At 64.7% G+C, this 24,907-nt stretch overlaps 1 protein-coding gene across 5 annotated transcripts in view; it reads right to left on the bottom strand.

Moving 5' to 3' along the window:
* Nucleotides 1-623: 623 nt before the first annotated feature.
* NFIC (nuclear factor I C) overlaps nucleotides 624-24,907 on the bottom strand; it is a 38,508-nt gene continuing 14,224 nt past the window's right edge. For 2 of the 5 annotated variants that reach the window (XM_084220877.1, XM_084220876.1), the window contains exons 2-11: nucleotides 19,695-20,226; nucleotides 9,812-9,883; nucleotides 9,217-9,291; nucleotides 8,957-9,080; nucleotides 8,324-8,448; nucleotides 6,512-6,640; nucleotides 6,213-6,397; nucleotides 4,688-4,847; nucleotides 3,002-3,087; nucleotides 624-854 (exon numbers count right to left, since the gene is read on the bottom strand). In XM_084220877.1, coding sequence (XP_084077003.1) covers nucleotides 837-854; nucleotides 3,002-3,087; nucleotides 4,688-4,847; nucleotides 6,213-6,397; nucleotides 6,512-6,640; nucleotides 8,324-8,448; nucleotides 8,957-9,080; nucleotides 9,217-9,291; nucleotides 9,812-9,883; nucleotides 19,695-20,226 — 1,506 coding nt within the window. In that variant the 3' untranslated portion in view covers nucleotides 624-836. Of the gene's footprint in view, nucleotides 855-3,001; nucleotides 3,088-4,687; nucleotides 4,848-6,212; nucleotides 6,398-6,511; nucleotides 6,641-8,323; nucleotides 8,449-8,956; nucleotides 9,081-9,216; nucleotides 9,292-9,811; nucleotides 9,884-19,694; nucleotides 20,227-20,621; nucleotides 20,743-24,907 lie in introns of those variants that run through there. The other 3 variants (XM_084220875.1, XM_084220878.1, XM_084220879.1) reach the window with 3 other exon arrangements.

The following is a 24,907-nucleotide window of genomic DNA, read 5'->3' on the forward strand; positions in this document are numbered from 1 at the left end:
GTGCCCATGCACCCTCTGCGGTCACAAGCCCCCTCCTCCTGTGCCACCCGCTCGATCCGCCGTGCCACCGCACAACCGTCACCGTGTCACCGCAGCACGACGTCACCGTGTCACCGCAGCACGACGTCACCGTGTCACCGCAGCACGATGTCACCGTCCCCGGGGCGCTCGCACAGCACCGAGCGTCACCCACCCGACCGCGAGCGCGCCCGCTCCGCGGGGCCGCGGCAGCGGGAGGGGCCCCCACCCCAGCCCGGGGATCCCCCGACAGTCTGAGGCCCGGGGGGTCGGCGGGGGAGGTTTTGATCTTTTTTACTCACATAGAGGCAAGAACGAGAGAGTCAAAGCCGTTTGCATATTCGGCGAGCGGCCGGCGGGGCTCGGCGCCGCGGCCCTGCGGCCGCTCCGGGAGGCATTGCTGGCACCGCTTGTGTCAGGTCTCAGCGCGGCGCCGGCCGACGGGGTAAATAATAGTGTTTTTTTCTTTCTTTTTTTTTTTTTTTTCTTTTTTTCCTGTTTCTTTGTTTTCTGGCGCATCGCCGGGGTGGGGGGAAAGGTCCTCCTGGGATGGGTTGTTGGTTTGTTTGTTTTTTGTTTGTGGGTTTGTTTTTTTTTTTTCCATTTTAAAACAGTTTGACCCTTTTCCTTCTTCCTTTCCCTTGCTCTTTCCTTCGGGTGTGGGTTTTGCTTGTCGTCGTCGTCGTCGTCGTCGTCGTCGTGAGGCCGCGCTCTCCGTCGTCACCGCAAGGCTGGGCCTGGTGCTCGGGGACGGGGATGTTCCTCTGGGGGTGCCTAAAGCAGAGGAGAAGGGAGGCGAAGGGGCGGCACGGCGGCGGTTATCCCAGGTACCAGGACTGCCGGGAGAGAGGAGAGAGGCCGGCGTTAGTGCTCTGCCTCTGGAGCTGCCCCATCCTCCCGCCGGTCCCCAGAGCCCGAGACAGCTGTCCCTGTGCTGTCCCTGTGCTCTCCCTGCGCTGTCCCTGCTCGGCGCACGGGGCTGGCGTCCCCACTCATGCACTGAGTTTGTCCGTCCTCAGCACCGCAGCCACCCGCGTTCCCCTGGGGCCGATCCCTCTGCACCTTCACGGCAAAGGGAGGCTCGCCCCAGAGCCGCCAGGGGACAGGTAGGGGGGTGGCACAGCTGGGGACCCTGCGAGGTGGCCCCCTGCCATCCTCCCATTGTTTCCCCCCCAGCCCCAAGTTCAAGTTCATTCCCGATTACCTCATGTCTGGTTTCCGTTGGAAACGAGACAGCTCGGGGCCGCTGCTTCCCTTAACCCTTCCAGGCCCCACCACACATGACCAGAGCGTGGCAGGTCTCAGCTGCCCCTCCTGGGACACCAACTCCTACCCCCATGCCTCAGTTTCCCCAGGCAGAGCATCCTCGAGCCTGGGGAGCCTCCCGGAGCATGACTAGGGACATCCTTTCACAGGGACCATGGGGGTCCTGGGACTGCGAGGGGCTCTGACCCCTATCTCTGGACAGGGACTCTGGCCCCTTGCTCCTCCCAGGTTCTCCTGGTGATGCTCCAGGTCTCCTCTTTAGGGACCCAAGGCCCTTGGACTGCTGCACACCCCATGTGCAGGACTGGGGAAACTGAGGCAGGGTGGGAGTTGTGATCAGAGCCGGGTCCCCCGTGTTTTTCCGCTGGAACGGCACAGCACCCTCAGGTGTCCCAGCTCATGGTTCCCAAATCTCACAGCCTGGCACACAGCACCCCCAGGTACCCTGTGTCACTGGTCACAGCCCCCAGATGCCCACACCCCAGCACAGCACAGCACTCCCCCCACCCAGGGCAGCACCCCAGGGTGCCCCAACATGGCACCGTCCACACCCCATCCCTCTGTCCTGTCACGCGTGTCACTTGCCAGGCAGGACTGCAGCTGCCCCTGCAGGGAATGCCGAGGCCAGACCACTCATGTCACAAGTGAGGCCAGGAGCTGCCACCCCTGTCCTGGCACCATGGCACTGCCTGCAGCACCAGTGCCATCTCCGGGATCCAGGACTAATGGAAAGCCCCTGGAAAGGCACACACAAGCTCCTGCTGCAGCTGGAGTGGCCACGGGCACAGCCGAGCGAGAGCAGTGCTTGTGCCCACACAGAGAGGGACCCATGGCCCTGGTGCTCCTCCTCTGGGGATGTTCTGGGCACCTAGGCAGGGTGGTGCCAGGCGGTGCCAGGCAGGACGCAGCCAGAGCACGGCAGTGACCTCCCTCTATGATGGAGGACTCGTGGTGGCCCTAAGCCACCAGCAGTGCCTAAAGCCCTGGCACCGGGTGCTGGTAGCGAGGATGTCACGGCAGCAATGCCCATGGGCTGCAGTGATGCTCACAGCAGCAAAGCTGGCAGTGGCAGTGCCAGAGCTGCAGTGCCATGGTGGTGATGCCCACGGTGGCACTGCACATGGAAATAACCCCACAATGGTGATGTAGACAGCAGTGGTGCTCAAAGTGGCATTGCCACAGTAGCAACACCCATGGCAGTGATGCCATGGTGGGGATCGTCCACAACAGCAATGTCTGCAGTGGCCAGGCCAGTGGTGGCAATGCCCACAGCAGTGATGCCACTGCTGTGGTGATACTCCTCGTGGCCTCAGACATGGTGGCAAGGCCACAGCAGCGATGGCCACAGAGGTTACATCCACAGCAGCAATGTCCCACAGCAATGAAGCCACAGTGGTGATACCCACGGTAGTGCCCACAGCAGCAATGCCCACAGGAGCAATAAACATGGCAGCAGTGCCACGGCGGTGATGCTGTGGTGGCAAGCCCCACGGCAGTGATGCCATGGTGGCAATGCCCTCAGCAGCGATGCCACGGCAGTGATGCCATGGCAGGGGCACCATGGCGGGGAAGCCCACATCAGCAATGTCACGTCAGCGATAGCCACAATGGCAATGCCAGCACTGGCCATGCCCACGGCAATGCCCATGGTGATGCCATGGCGAGGGTGCCCGGGGTGAGGGCAGGAGGGTCCCCCCAGCAGCATCCCCGCTCTCACCTGTGCCTGATAGATACTCCCAGGATCCCTTGGTCCTAATCCCACGAAGGAACGGTTCGCAGGGGGCGTGCCTGGTGCAGAGTAGGCTGGGGAACAAACGAGAGCTCATTAACGGGGCTGTGGGTGGCACTGCCATTGTCCCCCCAGGGGCCAGGCCCGGCCCTCTCCCTGGCACTGCTGGTACGGAGCTCCCTGGCACCCGGTGCTGGTGACCAGGCGACGTCCCTGGCTGTGACCTGCTGGCAGGCGAATGGAGCCCAGGGGTGCTGCACCCAGGGGTGCTGTGCTCGGACGGCACCACCCCTGCTTTTGGGGCGATGACTGAGGCTGGAGGGGCGAGGTGCCCCGGGGTGCAGGCGCAGATGGTGCCCCAGGCTGTGCCCGTGCTGTGGCTCCTGGAGCTGAGCTGCCACGGGGAGAACAATGGCAGTCACCAGTTCCACTTGGCCACGTCACCCTGCTGCCACCTCCATCCCTCAGCTGGGGATCCAGTAGTGGGACCTCCAGCCCTGCTGAGCCTCTGGGTTCAGCCCTGCTGGAAGCAGAGTGCTGCCAAGGGGAATGGGGGATTTGGAACCAGCTGCACCCCTTGGGGACAGCCATTGTCCTCCTAACGCATCCTGCCCTGAGCCTGCAGGAACTTGCACTCCTCTGTCCCTCCCCAAGGCTGTGACCCCATTATCATCCAGGCCATTCCATGCTGTCCCCTCCAGATTGTCCAGGCTTTGGCTTCCCCATGCCATGGCATCTCCACACCTGCTGGCCAGCTGCTGGCAATCAGCCATGGCCCATTATCCAGGGACAATGGCTCAATCAGGCAGGGCTTGACTGTGTGGGGACACGGCAGCCACTTGGGGTACCATGTCCCATGGGCACAGCAGGATGGGAACAGGAACAACTCCCTCGCAGAGTGTGGCAACAGCACAGTGTCTCACCACTGCAGCACACACCTCCATGCCAGGCTGCGGTGACACCAACTCCCCTCTGGCTGTTGGGCCCAGCACCCAAAACCCTCCTGGCCAAGGCACTTATGGCCCCTGAGGTGGAGGGGAGGCCAAAGAATTTGTTAGCCACCGTGCTAACAAACCCCCAGGTGCCACCTGCCAAGCGCTCTGGGGGACCCGCATACAGTCCCTGCTCTGGTGTCACCTCACGCCCCCAACAGGACCAGAATCCTCGGCGCCAAGGACCCCCATGGCAGCAAGGGTACAACAGCCCACACAACACACCAGGCACACTGTCCCTATCCCAGTGCCACCCGCGTGCCAGCTGCTCCCCGTTCCCGGCAGCACAGCCACCACCATGGTGGGATAAACAGACATGGAGAGACCATGGCCTCCTGCACAGCACTGCCCACACCGAGGGTCTGGGCAAGACACTGCTTTGGAAGCCCTGCCATGGCTTCACTCATCATCAGAGGGACAAGGGGCTCGAGCTGGTCCCTGGGACCAGCACACAGCCCCTTGGCTCAGCGGCCACAGCGGCCACCTGCCCAAACCCTGTCTGCTCCGACCTGCCTGAGACCCAGCAAACTCATGGCGTGCCAGCTGCCGCCCTCTCCCCGGCTGCGGGGAGGCCACCTCCGCCAACATCCCCCCAGCACTGGGACAGGGGGACACCCTGGGGGGCTGTGAGAGGAGGGGGCCAGCCGGGCCGGGGAGCAGGGTGGGCGCCGCGGGTGCTTACTGGGTGATGTCGGCGAGGTCGTCCCTCCCTCGGAAGTTGTCGTGGTGGATTTGGTGTCAGGAGAGACGGCCAAGCGGGGCATGCCGGGGGGAGGTGGCGGCGCCAGCATCTGCGTGGGCAGGTAGTGGCTGGGCACTTTCACTTGACCACTTCCATTTAACTGGGGACAACACAGACAAAAAACAAACAGCACAAGCCATTAGGATGCACGCGCACACCAGCACGGCTGGGGAGCCCCAGGGACGCCCCCGGCACAGGCACGGGGTGTCCCTCACTGCAGACATGAGTTTGGTGGGTCTCAGAGCAGCCCTGAATGGTCGGCGCTGGTAGCAGGCAGGAAATGACGGCGGGACAGGAGGGGTTTGGGGAGCTGTGGAGGCCATGCTCCATGGAGGTCATGACCCAGAGTGGCGCACGCTGCAGCTGGGACCCCTCTCTACAGTGACAGGGGGATCTCTGAAGCACTCCCTGGAGGGGTAGGGGCACCCAGAGCCTCCAAAGGCTCCTGCACCAGTGCACTGTGCCCAGCCTGGCTGTGGGCTGCTCCTGATCCGGTGTCCATCAGCCCAGCACTGAGCCACCACACACGGGAACAGTGGCCATGCCCCTCACCCTGGCATCAGCCCTTGCTGGAGAGGGGAAACAGGCAAGTGGGGGGCAGAGGTCAGAGGGGCTCCCCAAGAGCTCTGCATCTGGGAGGACAAAGGGAGGTACAGGACAGTATGGGAGCAGGAACACACAAGATACTGGCTTTGGGTTTGAAGGGTGCCCTTCATAGGGTGTGTGGGGTGCTGGTGGTGCAGGGTGTGTTGTGTGTTGGGGGCTCTGGGTGTATGGGGTGATGGTTTGGGTGCTGCACTCACTGGGTGCTGCGTGTGCACGGTGCTGGTTACAGAGGTTGTTTGGTGATGGGAGCATGGGGTGTGGTGTGATGGCTGTGTGGGTGTGTGGGATCCCATGTCTGTGGGGTGCACTGGGTGCATGGGAGTGTAGGACATTGTGGCAAGGGAAGGCCCACAGCAGTACAGTGTGGCTCTGCCACTCCTGTGGGGACACTGGGGACATAGGTACAGCTCCAAAGGAGCTGACAAGTCACCCGTGGGCTCTGCAGGTGGATGGGGCACGTCAAGCCCATCACCCTCCCGGACACACTGGTGGCCGGTGACTCCAGGAGATGGTCACACACCCCGGCAGACACCTTGCTCCCCCCAACACCCCAACACCAGCTGACGGCTCAGCCCCATCACCCCAACACCGGCAGTGCCCCGTGCTGGGCCGGGGCACAGCACCTCCATCGCCGCAGACACGAGGTGCCAACACGGAGCAGGCGCAGCAGTGCCCCCGAAACAACGCACGGCACGGCTGGAGCTCAGCCCCAGCAAACACCCCGCCGGTGCCACCGGAAGACCCCGGCCCCCCCGTGCGGCGGCACAGGTGACAGCGGCGGCGCCGGTCCAGGGGACTCTCCTCGGGCAGCCCGGCTGGCAGCAGCCCCCGGTGCCCACGGACAAGGCTGCGTCCTTACCGGTCCGGGCTGCTGGTTGGACGGGTCGCAGGCCAGCGAGACGAGATCTTTGAGCGGGTCCTGCGGGTTGAGATGAGGCGGGTACCGGATGGCCGTGTGCGGGAAGTAGGTGGAGGCCGTCTGGGGAAGGATGGAGGTGGTGGGGAAATGCAGCGCAGACGATGGGTGCGGGCTTCGGGCGATACCTGCGGGCGACAGCAAAAGGGGACACGCACCTGTGTCACTAGCTAGTGGCTGCCCCAGCTCCCCGACCCCTCAGCGCTCACTCTGTGCCTCAGTTTCCCTGACAGGACACTCACCACTGTGCACAGCGATGACGGGACGGTGGTGCTGCGTGAAGCTGCTCAGCCGGGGCGAGGAGTCCTGGGGTGATGGGCTGTTGAAGGGGGACTTGTCCATCTCTGTCTTCTTAACAGTGGGGGAGATGCCTGGGGAAAGCAGGGTGCAACGTCAGGACCTGCCATGGGACCCTAAATCCCCTGGCTGCTGCCATCTCAGTGCAATGTTGGGGGAGCTCATTCTGGGGGCAGGGGGCACCCCGGGGTGAGGGTGGGCATGGGGAGGGTGATGCTGTGAGCATGTGTGTGTGTGTGTGCTGGCAGTAGGGTGGGCACCTCTGGGGGCACCTCTTGGGGCACACCTGTATGCATGAATGTGTGCGCATGTGTATGTACCAGCACAGCTCCATCCCTGTGTGTGTGCTCACATAGCTGTGCACAGGTGTGTGCTCCTGCAGGTGTGTGCATACAGCTCTGTGCGTATGTGTCCCACCCTGGTGGCAGAAGTGTGTGCCTTCATGGATGCCACTGTGACTCTGCAGCCCCCACATGGCACCCACCTCCCCTGGCACATGGAGCTGGGGGCTACAGGGACTCCTGGGGAGGCAGAGAGATGCCAGCAGCGGGGTGACCACCCCAGAGACCCCTGGCAGTGGCGGCTGCCCAGGTCCCCGAGGCCACCCCAGGGCATGGGGCTGAGTGGGGGGGGGTTTGGCAGGCACGTTAATCCCCTGCCGCCATGGCTTTAGCTCTGGCCATTTGGCCCGGGCCTGGTAATGGGTTTAGCCCTTTCTCAGTCGGGCGTTAGGAGGATTTCCCAGAACATCCCGTACAGGATTGCCAAGCCCCCCTCCCTGCCGCCAAGGCTGAGCCCCCCCTGCCAGCCACCCTCACCCCTGCCCGGGTCAGGACACTGGCAGGGGACAGATGCCCTGGCACAGCTCCCTCCTGCCTCCATGCGCCATTTTGGGAAGGGGGCTGCACCTTCCCCAGGACCCCCCTGCACCAGCCCCAGGGGCAGGATGGGGTACAGTCTCTGCACACACGGGACACAGTTCGGGGGCTGGACCTGCATCCCCCAAACCTTCTTCCAACAGGATCGGTGCCTCCAGCCCTCCAGCCAGGCACCCCCAGGCTCTGGCAGGGCTAGGGGGCTGCTGTGGAGCCCACCCCGCTGCTGGGGGAGGCAGGAGAAGAGCCAAGGGAGGAGGAAGAGGAGCAGCTTCTTTGCCTGCACTTCGGGGTGTGGGAGCTGCTGTGCCAGCCCTGCAGCATCGCTTTAATTAGCCCAGCCCCCCCTTTCTTAATGAACAGCTAATTGGGGCTTGTCTAGACAGGAAAGGGAAAAAAAACCACCAAGCCAGAAAGCTGTCCACAGTGATGTGGGGCTGGGGGAGCCGACTTGGGGCTGGGAGAGGCTGGTGTGGGGCTGCCCGACCAGACACAGGGCTGGAGGCTGGGTTGGCCCTACAGAGAGATCCCATGTTGAAATAGGAGTCCCTGTAGCAACACCACAGTCCCCACAGAGCCCTGCCCAAAGTGGGGGGCCACAGACACACCTGGGCACCTATGGAAAGCTTGTGCCTAAATCAGGGGGGCTTGACAGCAACCCCACAGACGCCATGGAAAAGCAGCAAGAATATTCTGGGGGACTTGAGGATGGCATCACAGCCCCCATGGCCAGTGTGTCCTGACCTTAAGGCCCATAGGGACACTGGGGCACAGACAAGGCCCAGATGGTCACAGGGGTTCTGGCAGTGCTTTGCAGAATGCTGGGAGCAGGATGGGGGCCCCAAGGCACTGGAAGGGCACAGGTAAGGAGGTGGCACCTACCCCCTTCCATGTCTTCTGTCCAGTTGCGGCTGCTGCTGGTGGGGGAGTTGGAGGAGGTGTAGTACTCGCCCCCAGGGCTGGTGTCAATGTCATCCTCCATGGACCCCGACTTGTGCCGTTTGCTCCTGGGGACAGGGAAGGGTCACAGAATCATGGAGTTGTTTGGGTTGGAAAGGACCTTAAAGCTGATGCCATTCCACCCCTGCCATGAGCAGGGACACCTTCCACTATCCCAGGGTGCTCCAAGCCCCATCCAATCTGGCCTGGGACAGCCACAGCTGCTCTGGGCACCCTGTGAACCCGTCTAGCCCTGTGAACCCATCTAGCCCAACCTCACAGAAAAGTGAACCCATCTAGCCCTGCCCTGGCAGGGGGAAGCCATTCTGCCTTGTCCTGGCACTCCATCCCTTGTCCAAGCTTCCTCTCCAGCTCTCCTGCAGCCCCTTTAAGCACTGGAAGAGGCTCTGAGCTCTCCTTGGAGTTTTCTTCTCTCCAGGCTGAACACCCCTAGCTCTCCCAGCTTGTCATGGGTCAGTGCCAGCCCGTGGCAGGACCTGGCTGCCCCTCGCCTTCCCTATGGCCGTGCTTGGGCTGGCCCCAGCACCACCCTGGCACGGCCCCGGTGGCACCTACCCGCTGGAGGAGGTGCTGGGCAGTGTCCTCCTCATCCCGGTGCTGGAGGGGTTCAGGTCATAGGCCAGGTGGCCCTGCAGCTCCCCCAGGGAGAAGTTTGGCCCTGTGCCCGTCACCACCGGCGCTGCAGGGAGAGAGGGGGGTCACTGGGGCTCGGTGGGGAGGGGAGCCCCAGCCCACTGTGGGGTGGGGGGGGCTGTTGGGACACTGCTGTGCCCAGGCAGCTGAGGGTTGGGCTGTGGCATCACAGTCACACTCACTTCGGGACACCTGGATGAGCTCGGTGACACTGAACACCCCCGAGGTGACGAAGCTTTCCTGGAAGTCAGTCGAATCTGTGTGGAAGAGAGGAGGGCATGCTGAGGGGGCAATAGGACCCATCCCATCCCATCCCATCCCATCCCATCCCATCCCATCCCATCCCATCCTGACTGCCTTGTGGCGATGCTTGAGGGCACCCCAAATCCCATCTGTCCTCCTCCTTGTTCTCCACTCCACTTCCTGCTCCAGCAAGAGACCACCCCAATCGGTTCTCTCTGCTGAAGATGGCCTGGACCTGCTCAGTGCCTCAGTTTCCCTGTGGTTGAGAGTGCTGGAAGGGCTTGAGGCTTCACCCCCACCATGGGAGCTCCATGGCAGCTGCTGTCCCCAAGGGCTGTGGCCTCCATGGGACTCTGCTAGGTGTAGGACAAGGCTAAGGCTATGCCCAGGTCATTGCAGGGGCCAGGCAGTGGCTGGCAGTGGCTAGCAGCTTGACCATATGTCATAGACGCCCCTCCCCTGCCATGGCAGGGACCCTGGGGACAGTCTGGGGTGTCCTTTGTCCTGTGCCCAAGCCCTGGCCTCTGCACTCACCCAGCGTGATGGGTTTGCTGTCCTCCTGGTCCGAGCCAATGCCGGTCCGGGGGCTGCTGCTCTGCTCTGCATCTGCAAGAGGCAAAGCCCAGGGTGAGCCCCCCGTGCCAGTGGCAGCCTCCACGCCGGTTGCCACCAGCTGACTGCCCTCCTGTCCCTGCTGGAGAAACTGAAGCATAGGCTGCCCAGGAGCTCTCACCACACAGCAGGGCCACCACCAAGCTGGCATGTCCCCAGCCACTGAGGAACAGTCACCAACCAGCCCCCCTTGCCCTCCCTGCCAGCGACAGGAGCAGGGACAGCCCCACATGCAGGGTGTGGGCAGTGCTTCCCGCAGGAACCCCAGGGCAGGGCTGGGTGATGGTCCCGTGGCCCTACTCCTGCCTCCTGTCTCCTCTCCTCTCTGCAGCCACAGCCATGACCCAGTGCTGCCCCACCAGGCAGTGTCACCACAGTATGGCACAACCTGTGGCACCTTGTTCTGCCTCTGCCCAGCTCCTGCAGGGCAGCAGGGCTTGGGACAGCACCTGCTCTGACCCCTGGAGCCCTGTCCAGCCCTGCTCCATCTTGGCTAAAAATATCTTGGCTCAGACACTGAGCTCAGCAGCCTTGGCATGGCCTGGCACAGCTGAGACCCTGTAGTCAGGAGCATCCTTCCTCACCTGGCTGCTCCCAAAGCCCCTCCATAACTTTTGCCGTGTATTTCTCCCCCATACTCCTTCTTCCCCCTGTTTCTCCATTCTCCTCCTCCTCCCACCCCTTGGCCTCCGGCATTTCTCTCTGGCAGCCTTGGCAGATGTCAGGAAAGGGCTGAGACAATCCAAAAACACCAACAAAACCACGCAGCTGCTACTGCCAGCCCATGTGCCCGCCTTGGGATTTTTCCCTTTCTCCCTGCTTTTCTCCTCCTTTTTCTCCCCTCAAGTCCCTTGCACTCACATGTGGCTCCCAGACTGGCTGGGCAAGTTATCCTTGTGGGCCCCATGCCACCCTCCACCCTGACACCCCTGTGTGCTGCACACCAGGCAGGTTATCCATGGGGCCAGTGGGACTGTGCCACCTCCCAGCCCGACACCCCCGTGTGCCCACAGCCCCTGGAACTGCCCAAGGCCGATGCCAAATCAGCCATTTTGTCTCCCTGCCCAGCTGCCACCCTCCCCTCCACCCATCCCGTGCCAGCCTGGCACCACGCTGGCAGCGCCATGGCATCCTGCCCTGATGCTGCTCGCCACCACCAGCCCCCCCGTACCCACACCCCAGGCTCCCTCCAGGCAGCCATTTTAGGGAGCAGAAACTCCCCCTGGAGATGGGCGTGGGGTTTTTTCCTTCCCTTCTCTCAATTTCTCTTTTTCTTGCCCTTTTTCCCCATTTTGAAGCGGCTGCGTGCCCAAGTATTGGGGCGTGGGTGGTGGGGGCACAATCCAGTTGGGATGGGGGAGTGGCTGGGCCACGCATCCACGGGCACCGCGTGGCCAGACACGGCCCCTCCTCGTCTCTAAAAACAACAAATCTGGCCGCGGCTCTGGAAGTGGTTAGCGTGGAGCGGGGCCAAGGCGCGGGACGGAGGCTGGCGGTCACAGCCTGAGGCTGGCCCGGCTCCCCACAGCCCCCCACCGTGGCCTCAGGGCTCCCTGGGACCCCAATGCCTCCCAGATGGCCCCATTGCCCGGTCCTGGGGTGCTTGGCCTCTGGGTAGCTCCCCAGGCCGTGCCCTCGCCTGGTGCCTCTGAGGTGCCCACGCAGCCTTTGGCTCAGCCCAGGGACCCCCACCACTCGTCCTGAGGTGCCCCACATGGACCTTTGCTCACACCAAACCACCCTGGCCTGGTCCCTGTTTCCCCAGGGCACTCGGGAGGGCCATCACTGGCCCTGGGTGCCCCAGGTGGGCCCCATGTCCCTGTAGTCCCCCCCACCATCCTGACCTGGCACCGCCAGTGCCCCCTCACCGCCCCCTGCTGCTGAGGGACCCTGGGGACCTGCCCCCAAACCGAGCACTCGGCTCCCTCCCGCAGCAGCCCGAGCAGCGGCCGGGACTTTCCCGAGCTCGGAGCTTTGGCAGCAGGGCCGGCCCCTCGCTGCCCCCTCGTGTCCGGGTTGATGGAGGCGGTGGGTGCGAGGCCGGGGCCGGGGCTCGGCACCCCCGGCGCTCCCCGTGGCTGGGCGGGCCAGCTCGCCAGCAGATTTCTGGCTGCCTCCTCGGCGCGGGGCGGCCGGGCCAAGCGCTGCTCTCACCGCCATGTGACGGCCGCCTGCGCCGGCTGGCGTGTTAAAATGGCGAAGGGAGCCCCGGGCTCACGGGCCGCGCTCCCCACAAAGGGTGTCTGGGGGAGACTCCAAACCCAGGACCCAACAAGTGGCTCGACTGCACCAGAGAGGAGAAAGAAGCCTGTAAAGCTCCCCCATGCCCCCGCTGCTTCGTTGATCTTGCGCCCTCCACGCCCCGGGAGGCCGGGATCGGGGATGGACGTGGGGGTGGTCCTGCTGCCAAACTGTGGGGAGCTCAGCGGGGAGGGGGTTCAGTGCCGGAGTCGTCTCCGGCGACGTAGAGCAGAGTGCTCAGTGCCCAAACAGGTCGATCCAATCTCTTTAAAAATAGCCAAGTGTGTGCCCGGGGGGGCGCGGGCTGCCTGGGCTCCGGGCCGCGCTGGCAGCCTGGCCCAGTGCCACCCATTGAATTACGGATCCCGCACCCCGGCCCCGCTGGCTGGCACGGTGCCCCCGGGCCCCAAGCGACACCCGCCCGCGGTCTCAGCGCGTGGGAACGACCCCCGGGCAGCAGGGCCGGCCCTGGGGGGGTGTCACTGCAGGCCGGGTACCCCCCGGGGCTGGCGCAGCTGCGGGAGAGCCCTGGCTCGGTGCCCGAGCGCTGACGGTAACAGGGCACGGTGTTACCGGCAGCGGCGCGGGCGCAGGCGCAGAGGCTGGAGGATGCCGGGGGCTGGGGGAGCTGCTGGCGCCGGTGTGAGCAGTCCCAGCCCCACATCGAGGGCAGCAGCCTTCCCCCTTTTCCCCAGCTCTGCCAGCCGAGGGCAGGGGATGGGAGAGAGTTCAGCACTGCTGCCTGCAGGCTTCTGCCCCGTGCCTCAGTTTCCCTCGGGGGGGGCGGGGTGGGGAACTGCCCCACTGCCTCATGTTCCGTGGTCACACAGCCCCAGCACCTCCTCAGGTGTCACTGCACTCCTCCGGCTGCCCGCGGTGACAGGGTGGACCAGTAGGGCCCGGAGTGAACAGCCTGGTCAGGGTAAAGACCCCTGGAGACCGGAGGGAGCCAATGTGCCGTGGGGCAGATCCCACTGCAAGGGCTGGGGCGAGCGAGGCTGCGGGAGGGTGTGATTTGGGGGCCCTGCCCAGTCAGACCCCCAGAACTCCTCATCCCAGTCTCACAGTGAACCCAGGTCCGAGCGGCACCGCCTGTTCCGCTGCCCGTCCCTGTCCATCCCTCTGCCGCCAGGCTGGGGTGGCCCTTACATAAACCCGGAACAGTCCTGCTTGTGTAACCTCCTTTATATAATACCCTGAACCGCCGCGTGTGCCGGGTAAATCCTGGCTGAGCCGGGCCGGCCGGCGCGCCGGGGCGCGGGACCCCCCTCCCGCTCCTTGCAGCGCCCCGCCCGCCGCGCCCCCCGCCATGCCCGGAGCGCTGCGGGGCCGCGGGGTGAGGCGGCTCTGCTGGGCCTTGGCCACCAGCGCTGCGGGGGCGGCAGCTTCTCCGCCGCCTGCCGAGCGTAGCCCCGGGGAGGTCCTGGCCGGAGGCATCCCCCGAGGTGGCGGGGCGGTGGCGGGGGGGACGGACGCGCCCCGCTGCCACGTACGCCGGCCGCGGCCAGCTGGCCCGGGCGGGAGCCGGGGAGGCGCGAGCACGTTGGCCGGCGGCTGCGAGCGAGCGGCGCTGGGAGCGAGCGGGTTTGTCCTCGGCCGACCCCGGCCGGCACGGGGAGATGGCAGCGGCCGGGGGGAACCCCCCCAGGAGGGCGGCGCGGCCGCCCCCTCGCTCAGCTCTGCCAGGCCTGGGCTCCATCCAGGGCTGCCGGCGTCCGCGGAGGCGAGCGGGGACAGATGGCAGCGGGGAAAGGGATGGGGAGATCGGGACAGACAAAAGGGAAGGCTGAGCCACCCGCCCCCCCCCCCCCCCGACTGTCTCCTGCGGGGTGCTGGCATCCAGCCCCTGCGCCCTGGGCTGGGGGTACCTGGGGGCGCAGCTGCAGGGAGGGGGTGGAAGAGAGGACAGACGGATGGGAGAGGGAAAGGAGAGAAAGGAAGGGAGGGAGGGAGAAAGGAAGGAAGAAATTACGGTGGAGAGAAAGGGAAAGGAAAAGGGACAGGGACAGGGAAATAGGCTGCCACTATCTTGCTGTCCCAGCAATTCCAGCCCCGTGGCAGAGCCCCACAGCACAGCCAGCCTGCCCCCCAAGTACGATGTGCCCCCAACATGGCCCCTACGATGCTCCCCCAAAACCTGACCCTGCACCACCACCACGGCAGGGCTGAGGCAGCAGTTTTCAAGCCCTTCCCCAGGACTGGCCAAGACCCCAGAGCAAGGGCCAGTGTGACAGGGGACCATCCCCATGCCCCAGCTGGCAGTGCCAACCCGGATCGGGGGTGTAGAGGCACACCGGGGGCTTGCCGGCGTCTGTTCCCCCCTCCCGCGGCCACGGGTGGGAGGGAGCACCGTGGGCATCTGCCGCCCCAGCTGTCCCTTGCCAGCGCAGCACGAAGCCGGGCACCCGGCCAGGATGGCAACTGCGGCCCCGGGGAGGGCACGGCGCTTGCCAGCGCGGGGGGACGGCGGGTGGCGAGGGCGGGGGACGGCAGGTGCTCGTGAGAGGAGCTCGCTCATCTTTTATTCATAGGGTGCCTAACGGTGCGCGGAACCGCTCTGGCCCCTTGTCCCCTCCGGCGGCACAGGACGTGGCACCCCGTGCCAGGTCCCCGGCAGGCACGGCTCACGCTGCCGGGGCCGCCGGGCTGAGCACGGCCCCGCTCGCTTCAGCGGTGACGCGAGGCCGGGGCTGGCAGCGGGCACTGCGGGGAAGCCGTCCGGCTCCGGCACGCCGCCGGCTCGGCGCACTGCGGGAGAGCCGGGGAAGCCCTGACCTCCCCAAGGTCGCCGGCACATCGATCCGGAGAGCTCGAGCACATGGAAACCGCCCCGGCCGTGCCAGCGCCAGGCTCGCAGCGGGGCCGGGCTCAGGAGCAGCGGCACCCCGGGCAGTGAGGCTGCAGAAGACAAGGGTGGCGGGGGGGTGGCACCCTGCGGAGCCCCCTCCCATCCAGATTCTGCAGCAGGCAGCCGTGGGGCAGGAACCCAGCCCCTGCGGATCCTCTGCCGTCTCGTACCCTTGTGCCCTTTTCCTGGGGGGTCTCCTCTTGGACTTGCTGGGCTCTGCCTACCCCCTTCCCCTCAACCCCGGCCTCCCTGGCTGTTTGGCTGGGAGTAGAGATACCGGGAACAGGGGGAGGGTTTGCTTGTGTTCATCTGTGTGCTGGCGGGTTCTCCAGCCTGCCTGCCCGCCGGTGCCCAGCTCTGCGAATGACAGATCCTAAATATTGTGAACCCCATCAATCTTCTCATGACCCTGGCGATAAATATTTGCGCGGGGGCTGGCGGAGCGGCGGTGCCCGGGGAAACGCCTGCCCCTCCATCTGGAGGGGCTGAGCAGACGCTTGGCACGGCCGGCCTGGCACGGCCGCAGCGCGCCTGGGACGAGAGCCCTGGCACGGGCTCCCCGGCAGATTGGTGCCATCTGCCTCGCGCCGCACCCAGCGGTGAGCCTGGTGGGGGGAGATAAGGGGCTGCCAGGCGGTGGGAGACGCAGATGCTGGCACAGCGCGGGGGTCCCTTCCTCCCCCCAGGTGCTGTCCTCTGGCGGCGGCATGGCCAGGGCTGCCAGGAGCTCGATGCCACCCTAGGGCCCACTGCCTGCTTGCCCTGGGTACCCATCTGCTCCCACGCCGCTCGGCCCGGGGGCTCAGCCGAGGGGCACTGCCGGGAAAAGCTCACTGCAGGGCAGAGCCTGGACCCCCTGCCCTCTAAGCATGACGGCTGGGGAGGGGGGTGCAGAGAACCTCTGAGGGTGCGAGGGGCCAGCACCGCCCCTGTTCTGCCTCTCCCCGGCCCTGGGAGCCTGGGTGGGAGGGGGGTGGGGTCAAAGGATGGGGGCTACCGGCATGGGGATACGAGGATGAATAGATGGGACTGCAGGGATGGAAGAACCATGGTGAGGGCGCAGCAAAGGAGCCCATGGAGGTGGGGAGCACTGGTGGGAGGTGCAGGGAGGGGGCACTGTCCCCCTCCCCCCCCAGACTGACTGCTGCCGACAGGAGCTGCTGGGAGGAATCTCTCCGTAATGCTCCGAAGGTCCTGGCACCATCGGCTGGGGAGATTGATTACCATTTTACTGCAATGCTTTTGACTTTCACCAGCGACCTCCGAGCTCCCCCCAGCCCCCCCGCCCCCCCGCCGCACACCCAGCTCTGGGCTGCAGCGCTGTCCCCTCCCCCACTGCGGTGTGCACAGCCCAGCCCTCACCCAGCCCCGCACTCATCCCGCACCCATCCTGCATCCAGCCCTGCTCCCATCCTGCATCCAGCCCTGCTCCCATCCTGCCCTCATCCTTCATCAAACCCTGCTCCCATCCCGCACCCATCCTGATCCCATCCTGCCCCAAAGGTGCCGGGGGTGCTGGTCGCAGGGTGCAGGATGGGAGCAGGGCCGGTGCTGCTCTGGGAGGACCCAGGCGCTCGGCACTCCCTGCACCCCATGGCCCCTCCCGGGTCCAGCAGGGCTGGGACGGGACCTCCCCGCAGCCTGGCACGGGTCCTGCCTCAGTTTGCCCACCCCGGGGCACTGAAAGCCGAGGACAGGGGGAAGAGCCGAGGGGCAGAGCTCACCTTTGACATGGGCCCGGGGGGGCCGTTCGGGCACTCAGCCCCTGCCAAGGCTGCCCCAGACCGCGGGTGGGGAGCGCAGGGCCGGGGGCTCCTCCATCCCCCCCTCCCCGGCGTTGCCAGAGCAGCGGCTGGGAAATTGTGCTGACACCGGCAAAACCGGGCGGCGGGGGCGGGGGAGCGCGGGCGCACGTGCTCGGGCTGATAACGGTGCTGCGGGGGCTGCGGGGAGCCCGGAGCTCCCGGCCGGGGGGGCCCTGCGCGGGACAGACCCTGCCAGCCCCCTGCCTTTGAGGCTGGGGATGCTGCGGGCGGCGCGGGGGAGCGGGCAGGCAGGTGAGAGGAGGCAGGAGAGGGCAGGAGCGGGCAGGCAGAGGGAGCAGGAAGGAGGGAGGAGGCAGAATAAGTCAGGAGGGGGCAGGTAAGAACGGGCAGTGTGCCGGGCAGGAGCAGGTAGGAGGGAGCAGGAGGGCAGCATGTCGGGCAGGGAGAAGCTCCCTGAGCCCAGCAGGCTGTGGTATAGTGATCCCCAGTACCCCTCGAGTGCTCTCACTATGCTGGCCATGCCATGCAGGGTCCCATCGATGTGGTGGCTTCTTCCCTGCCTCAGTTTCCCCACCAAGGTGGGAGGCCAAAGACCCCTCTCATCAGCCACAGCCTGACAGAACATGCCCACTGTGGGCTGGGACCAGGCCATGCCGAGCACCCAGCACCCTGCAGCACCCCAGGGGTCCCACGCTATTGCTCCTGCCCATACTGGTCCCCCTTAACCAGGGCCAGAGCGACCTTAACAGTGAAAGTGAGAGGCTGCCAGGCCTTATCAGGGAGTATTTACAGCCGCTGTGTTCCCAATTAGACAGTCAGGTGACTGCGGCTGCTGGGGACCCAGACACTGGGGTCAAGGTCGCCGGTGGAGGGCCGGGGGGTGGGAGAGGGGCAGGCACCTCCCAGGAACAGCAGCTGGACACGGCATGGCCAGGGAGGCACACCAGGTGGCAATGGGGACCCCGTTGCAGAGGCTGTGGGGGTTCTGGTCCCTGCCTTCAGCTTGGCCACTGTAGGGCTCCCAGTCCAGCATCAGGGTGCTCCCAGTTCAGCCCAGTCCAGGGTACTCCAGCCCAGTGTGACACTGCACCTCCAGGTGAGCCAGCACAGGGTGCCCCCAGTCCAGCACAGTATGCAGCAACCCCATCCCAGTGAGTACAGGGTGCCCCCAGTTACAGCATGCAGCAGCCCAGCTCAGCCCAGCGTGGCCATGTCTCAGCCCAGCACACATCCCAGTCCCTGTTGGGGTGCACAGGACACCCCAGCCCCCAGCCTGCACCCTGGGCCCCCGTTCCCAGCAGAGCACCCCCCCCCTTCCCAGTGCTCCGCTGGGTCCCTTGGTGCCACGGAGCGGGCGAGTCACGTGCGTGGGCACGGGTGCTGGCAGCACACGTGCTCACACACCTGTGGGCATGGCTGGGCCGGTGTGCACACGCGTGTGCAACCACAGATGTGCCCCACGCCAGCCCAGGGTCCCATCTGGGCCCTGGGGCAGGGACTGGCCCTGGCTATTCCCTGCTGGAAGCTGTGCCCCATTTTTCCCCAAAGCCATGAGGGCCTGGTAGTCCTGCCAAACCCCTTCCCTGGGTAGTGGGGGAGGTCACATGCCTGCCCTGCCTCAGTTTCCCCACTGACACCCAGCATATCCCATGGATGGCTGGGCAGAGTGTGTGCCCACCATGATTCACAACACTGGCACCTGATTTGCTGGCACTGCCGGCACCACAGTGGCCTCTGTGGTGTCACTGTCTGTCCCTGGGCTCTGGGCAGCACCAGGCAAAGAGCCACAGCCCCACCTTCCCCCTGCCATGGTGCTGACAAGGGTGGGCTCACGGGGCCTGGGAACATCACCTCATGCTGTGGGCATGGGCAGGAGGTGCTGCCAGGAGGGGACCTATATCCTGCCACCCCCACACACCTGGGTAGGCTGGTCTGGCCAGAGGTGGCCACTAGACCCTTGATCGCCCCTAGGGCTGCAAGTCACAGACCCTCCTGTCTGTGAGCCAGCTCTGTGCAACAGCCCAGCCCTCAGCTGGGATCACACAGCAGCTCCCCTGGCTCCTCACACACCTGGGGGTGCTGGCGGATGGCAGGGTGAGTGGCGGACCCCAGCTGCTGGCAGGGTGTTTGTGCTAGCACGTCACTAGCCAGGGACAACAAACCCGCCCAGGTAAAATCCCTACTTCTGAGCTTCCCTTTCCCAGCATGCGAGGAGCTGATGTGAGCTGGTGGAGAGGACAACGCCTCAGGGACCCAAACTGAGAGCTGCTGCCTGCGCTGCATGCTGTGACTCAGTTTCCCCCTTTTGACTGATGGTTTGACCCTCCTTGCTGCAATGAAAGCAGCCAGTTCTCCCAGCAAGTCTATGGCAACCCCAGGCAGGTGAAGGACTGGGACCAGTATCCACAGCAAGAGCTGCCCCCACCACCGTTATTGCTCGTTATTGCTGTGGCCTCCCCAGCCAGCCTCGCTGCCCCGTCCCTGCTCTGGCATTGAGGAGTTGGCACCGTCGTCCATGGCAAATGGGCATTGCTGGAATTTTTCCAGCTCCAGCCCTTGGGGATGCACCAGGAACAGGCTGCTCCTTCCCTGCCCAGGCTGCCCATCCACTCCTCTAGGCTAGGCACAGGATGTGAAGTTAGCTCTGGGTTTAAAACCCAAAACTCCATGCTGGGAATGCCCAGCAACAGCAGCATCAGGGACCTTTGTGTGTTCCTGCTTCAGGGCAGCTGGGATCAGTCCTGGCTGGGGGAGAGGGGCTAGGGTAGGGGTCACACACCCAAGAAGCAGTTTGGAGAGGGAAGCACTGCAAGGTCTGCAATGGGAAAGGTGTTCGGGAGCAGTCCCAAACTGGAGACGGGGATGGGACAGATGGGGAGGGAAAGCTAAAGCGAACACCCCGGAGCTGGCTGTGGCAGGGCACAGCCAGGCTCTGCAGACGAGCACCCACCTCTCTCACGGACGAAGTACGCCAGGTAGAGGTCGAGCTCCTTGACAGAGACGCTGATGTGGTGGGGCTGGACGCAGAGGATGGGGTTGGTGCACTGGCCCGACTTGACCAGGCGCTCGCCGTCGGTGCTCTCCAGTGGGATCCCTTTGAAGAGGATGACCATGACCAGGTCCAGCCGCCACACCTTGTCCGCCTGCCGCAGGCAGTCGATGCGGCGCATCTTGCCCTTCTGGTCGGGGTTGGAGAGCACGCAGCATGAGGGCTTCTTGCCCGTGATGGAGAGCACGAAGTCCTCGCGGCACTCGGGCCGGATGTCCTTGCGCAGCTTGGCCAGGAGGCGCGAGGCCCATTTCTGCTTCACCTCCGGCTTCTCGCTCAGCAGCTCGTCCTTCACCGCCCTCTCCTCATCCTTTGTCATCCTCTTCTCATGCTTCTTGAAGTACTTGCGCTTGCGGGCCTGCAGGTTGAACCAGGTGTAGGCAAAGGCCCTGACGTGGGGGAGCAGCGCCTCGATGAAGGGGTGGAACTCATCCTGTGGGAGCAGAGGGACAGGGGGTCACTCCTGGCCAAGTCCCTCCAAGCTCCCTCCCGAGGTGGCTGTGGAGCCCTGGGGACCTGCCAGGCTCATTCCCACTGGGCTGCATTCCAGTGCAACCAGAAGAAAAAGCTGTGGCAGAGGCACATGCCCACCAGGGCTGGGGATCCTCTCACCACCAGCGAAGTTATCCCCATTCCAGCAGACCTCCATAAATCCCACTGACTGCAATTTTCCCTGGCCAACAACCTGCAGGGAGTGGCTGGGCAATACAGGAGCCAGTGCCACAAGGGGACAGGCTCAAGGTTGGCCACCTCAGCAGCACCCAGACCCTCTCCCCTTTTCAGGATCTGCTCGGCAGGGTCTGCTCCCAGCAGATGCAGAAATCCCACCTGAAATCCCAGCTGACACTGTGCCCACCGGATCCTCTGTGCGGGTGTCAGGTGCTGCCAGACCACAACACCCCAGTGCCGGGTCCCCCATGCCTGCAGCATGCCGGGTGCTCCCACTCGAGCTGTGGGTGCCTTGGACCTCTCCACTCCCTCTGGACCAGTGAGAAACTCCCCCAGTTTGCCCCAGTTGCAGCCAGCCCGGCGGCTGGCGCCTGGCCCGGCACACAAGACGTGCTCTGACTGCCTTTTTCCATTTGGTGAGCGCTGCTGGATGAGTCCAGCCCCAAAAAGAAAACAAGGAAAATGCATCCCCATCCCTGGCCCCTCCTTCCCGCATCCCTTTTTTTTTCCAATTTGGAAAATCAGTGCTTCCTGGCTGGAGGCCCACAACCCCACCATGGGATGGAAAGGTGTTGGGAGCCTTCCCGGTGAGGAGCAGCACAGCTTGGAAAGCAGCAGGCAGAGGGCTGAACATCCCTGTGTGTAGCCAGGGCAGCACCAAGCTGGTCCTCAAGGGCAGGATTTGGCCCTTGGGGTCCCTCACGACTGTGGGGAGGAGGAGAAGGAAGGAGCTCAGCTGGATTCCTGCCAGGGCTGAGAGGGGGGTGGCTGGTGACAACTGCCACTATCATGCCACAGGGCCATGCCTAGGGAGGGTGCCAAGGACAAGTGCTGCTCTGAGGTGAGGAGGTGGCCATGGGCAGGAGCTGGGAAAGGACAGAGCTGTGGCTGTGGGATGGGGTGAGCACTCCAGATCTAGCCCCACTCATCCCAGAGCAGCGATGCCATTCCCTGGCTGAAGCAGCTGTGTCCCAGAGTGACCCTGCCTGGAGGGAACAACGTCCCCTGAAACAGGCTCCTGGCAAGGATCGGCCCCAAACAGACCCTGCTAACTCCCACTTGCTCCCAAGTCCAGCACAGATCCCATTAACCCTAAACCCCAGCACAAACCCTGACCACAGCAAGCGTGGGTCCCTGGGTGTCCCCTGAACCAGTGACCCCTACACAGACCCTGCTGTGACTTGGCACAGACATCCCAGTGCAGACCCCACTATCCCTGAACCCAGCACAGACACCAGTAACTGCTAGCCCCAACCCCCAGCACAGCCCCACTAACCCCCCAAAAATCCCTGCACGCACAGATCCTTCCTCATGGGACACACCCTGCCACTTCTGGACCTGCCCCTCTCTGTACCCAGAGCTGTGGCCCCACAGGTGTCCCTGCCATGTCCAACGAGGGACAGGGGACTGTCCCCTCACTGGGGAGCCCATTGTGCCCACATGGACCCAAATCTGCAGGCAAACCCATCCTAACCCGGGGGACCCGTCCCTGCCCAGGGGACTCATCCTGCTAGAGGAACCCCTCTTTGCCTGGAGAACCCGACTCTGCCTGGGGAACCTGTCCCCACCGGCTGCTCCCGGGGCCACCACAGGGTCTGGTTCCTTCTTCCCTCCCCAGCAGCAGCCGCTAATTCAGTGCAGCTGGGCAAGGGCTGGGCATGTGTCTTAAATCAGGGAAGAAGGTCAAAGAAAAGTAAGACAGGAGCCGAAAAAAGCAGCAGTGAGTTCCAAAAACAATACTTGGCCGGGGCGGTGGGCGGCTGATCTTCCTTGGTGGCCGGTTATTCAGACGAACCCGACAAATTGCTGCCATCCCCTGGCCCCGCCACCCTCCCCAGGCAGCCGGCGGCAGGGCTGGCCGCAGGGCCGGGGGGACACCGCGCCATTGTCCCCACGCCTGCTCTCCCGCTTGGGGAATGCCACCCCGGGCCCCCCTGCAGGGAAGCGTGGCAGGAACCAGGTTATCCGGCTTGGGCTGGGTGAGGCAGCACCCTCGGGTGCTGCATGCGCTCGCTGTGGGGGCCGGGGGCTGCTCTGCCTCGGCACGGCAGCAGCAAACCCCGGGTTCTGTGCCCTCCCGCGCCGCGGTGCCGAGAATTCAGAGTTCCCGTGTGGACCCACAACTGAGACCCTCCAAAAAGCCGCTGCGTGCAGAAGCCCCTGCTGCCCTCGGTGCCCCCGAAGCCATGGCAGCCCCCCCGCCTTGGCCGGGATTACGGCAGGCCGGGAGCTGCACCCAAAGCCAATCAGCCCCTCGCCAACTTTCCCTCCCGCCCGGCTTAACCCGCGCCGCGATGCCGCGGTTAAGCGGCTTTAGCAGGGCAGGCGAGGGCGGCTGGGGGGCATCAGGACAACCCCACGGGAACGGCTGCTACGGAGGCTGAGGGGACACGCTAAAGGACGTGGGGACCGTCCCCAACCGTGCAGGCAGCGAGCCCCGCAGCCGGGCACACCATCCCGGCTGGCACCAGCCGGCTTCACACAGGATTCACTCGGGAAGGCAGGGGCAGGGATGCGCTGTCTGTCCGTCCCAGTCCCAGGTTCCCACCGGGTTCCCCCAGTCCAGCAGCCCGAGCGCCGGCAAAAGACTGGTTAAGTGTTTCTCCTGCTGTTTTTCCTTTGCGGGGCTGGGAAGCAGAGACGTGCTGCAATACCCCAGACGAGGCTGCTCCCGGGGCATTTCCGGATGGGAATCTGGCAGCAGAGCCTGCGCTTGGGCCTCATCCAACCCAGGCTTGTAAAGCCCTGCAACCCAGGCAGGAGCACGCCTGCGCCGGGTGCTGCCGGCCCCGCTCCGGGCCCCCCTGCACCCCCTTTCCAGGGGCTGCTGGAGCGCTGGCTTTCCATGCCAGGTGCTGTGAGGGGAAACTGAGGCACGGGTCAAGTCCGGCTCTGTCTTGCGGTGGAGTGGGGAAAGAGGAAGGAGGGATACTCTGTGTGGAGTTGGGCATGCCATGGAGGATTAACTCCTCCGCAGCCCCGGGTTTGGCAGCGCCAGGGACTGGGAAGGGGCACAGCAGAGGCGCTGCCTCTCCCCGTGCTTCTGCTGCCGGCTCGGCAGCACCGGGGGGACACTCCGGGGACAGGGGGGATGCTCCGTGCCACGCAGGGACACGGCACCTGGCACGGGCACCGCGGCATGGGCTGGCCACCCTCCGAGCATCCTCCGCTCCAGCGCCTTGTCCAAACAGGTCGGGCTCAGTGAAACAGCCTGAATTTTCCAATGAAAAAAAAAAAAAAAACGTTTCCTCAGGAAATTCCCGAGCAGTTTTCACGGGGGAGGCGCTGGGGTGAGGGGCGGAGGAGGAGGAGCGGGACGGGAGGGGTCAGACACCTCGGCAGTTGGTTTTGCTCTCCCACCAGCACGGCCTCGGCTGCGGGGAGGAGCGGGACGCCATTCGCACCGCGGGCAGGGCGCGACGCGGGACAGCCTCGCTGCGTGGCAGCCCTGCAGGGACCACACAGGGTTCACTCCATGAAAGGACGCTCAGCCGCCCCTCCAGCAGCCGCACACCTCCGAAAACCGCTGCCGGCTCTCACGGCCGCCGCTCCTGCCAGGTCCCCGCGGCCCTGCGAGCCCGGGCAGGGGCTGGCAAGTCGAGCGCCGGGCTCCGTGCCCCCACGGGAAGCCTTGGCGTGGTGGCAGGGGAGGATGCGACTACAGAGGTTCCGGTAATCCTGAAAATCCCGGTACCTTAAAAGGGCACAACAGGGACTTGCTTTCTCCTCACCAGAGCCCACAGATGCCCTTAGCATGGACCGGAGCCTCCGGTAGCCTCTTATAACTGTTCGCCGAAGCGGCTCTGGGTAATGAGTTAACCTGGTAATGAGACCTGTTGCTGAGACAGATGCAAATGATTGGGAAGTGCTCATTAGAGGGGATGGAAGGAGGCACTTAGGCCCTGAAAGGCACCCAGCCCTTCCCGGGGCCGCCCTGCACCCTATTAGAGCCCATTTTGCAATAATTGCTCCAGAGGAGGAAATCTATTTGGATTCATCATAAAGTATTTATTAACAAGAGCTTATTCATAATTTTTGCTGCTCGCCGGTGTGGCGCGGCCGGGCGTCCCGGCCTGCTCTGCATCGGAACGCGTTTCCCCGGCCCGGGAGAGAGAGCGGCGGCGCTGGGGCGGGGCAGCGAGGGGGCACGGGGACAGCTGAGGCTCCCGGGGCAGGTACGAGCTCTGCAGGCCTTGCCTGTGCACACCCGGCCCCACGACACAGCTGCCCGTGGGGCAGAACACTCTGTTACAGCCACGTTTTCCCCTCGCTCCTGGCTGACCCAGCCCCTCACTTGCAAAACCCCGCCTGCAGCCCACGCCGGGGCACAGAGCCCCGGCGCCCAGGGCATCTGGCTGGCACCACCGGCACAGGTGGAGGTGAGGGCAGGACACTGTGCAGCCTCCTCGCAGTTTCTCTCTTCGGATCCTGCGGTTTTGCTCCCC

Source organism: Fringilla coelebs (genome assembly GCF_963513975.1).
Source record: "Fringilla coelebs genome assembly, chromosome: 24".
In the NCBI taxonomy this organism is placed as follows: domain Eukaryota; kingdom Metazoa; phylum Chordata; class Aves; order Passeriformes; family Fringillidae; genus Fringilla; species Fringilla coelebs.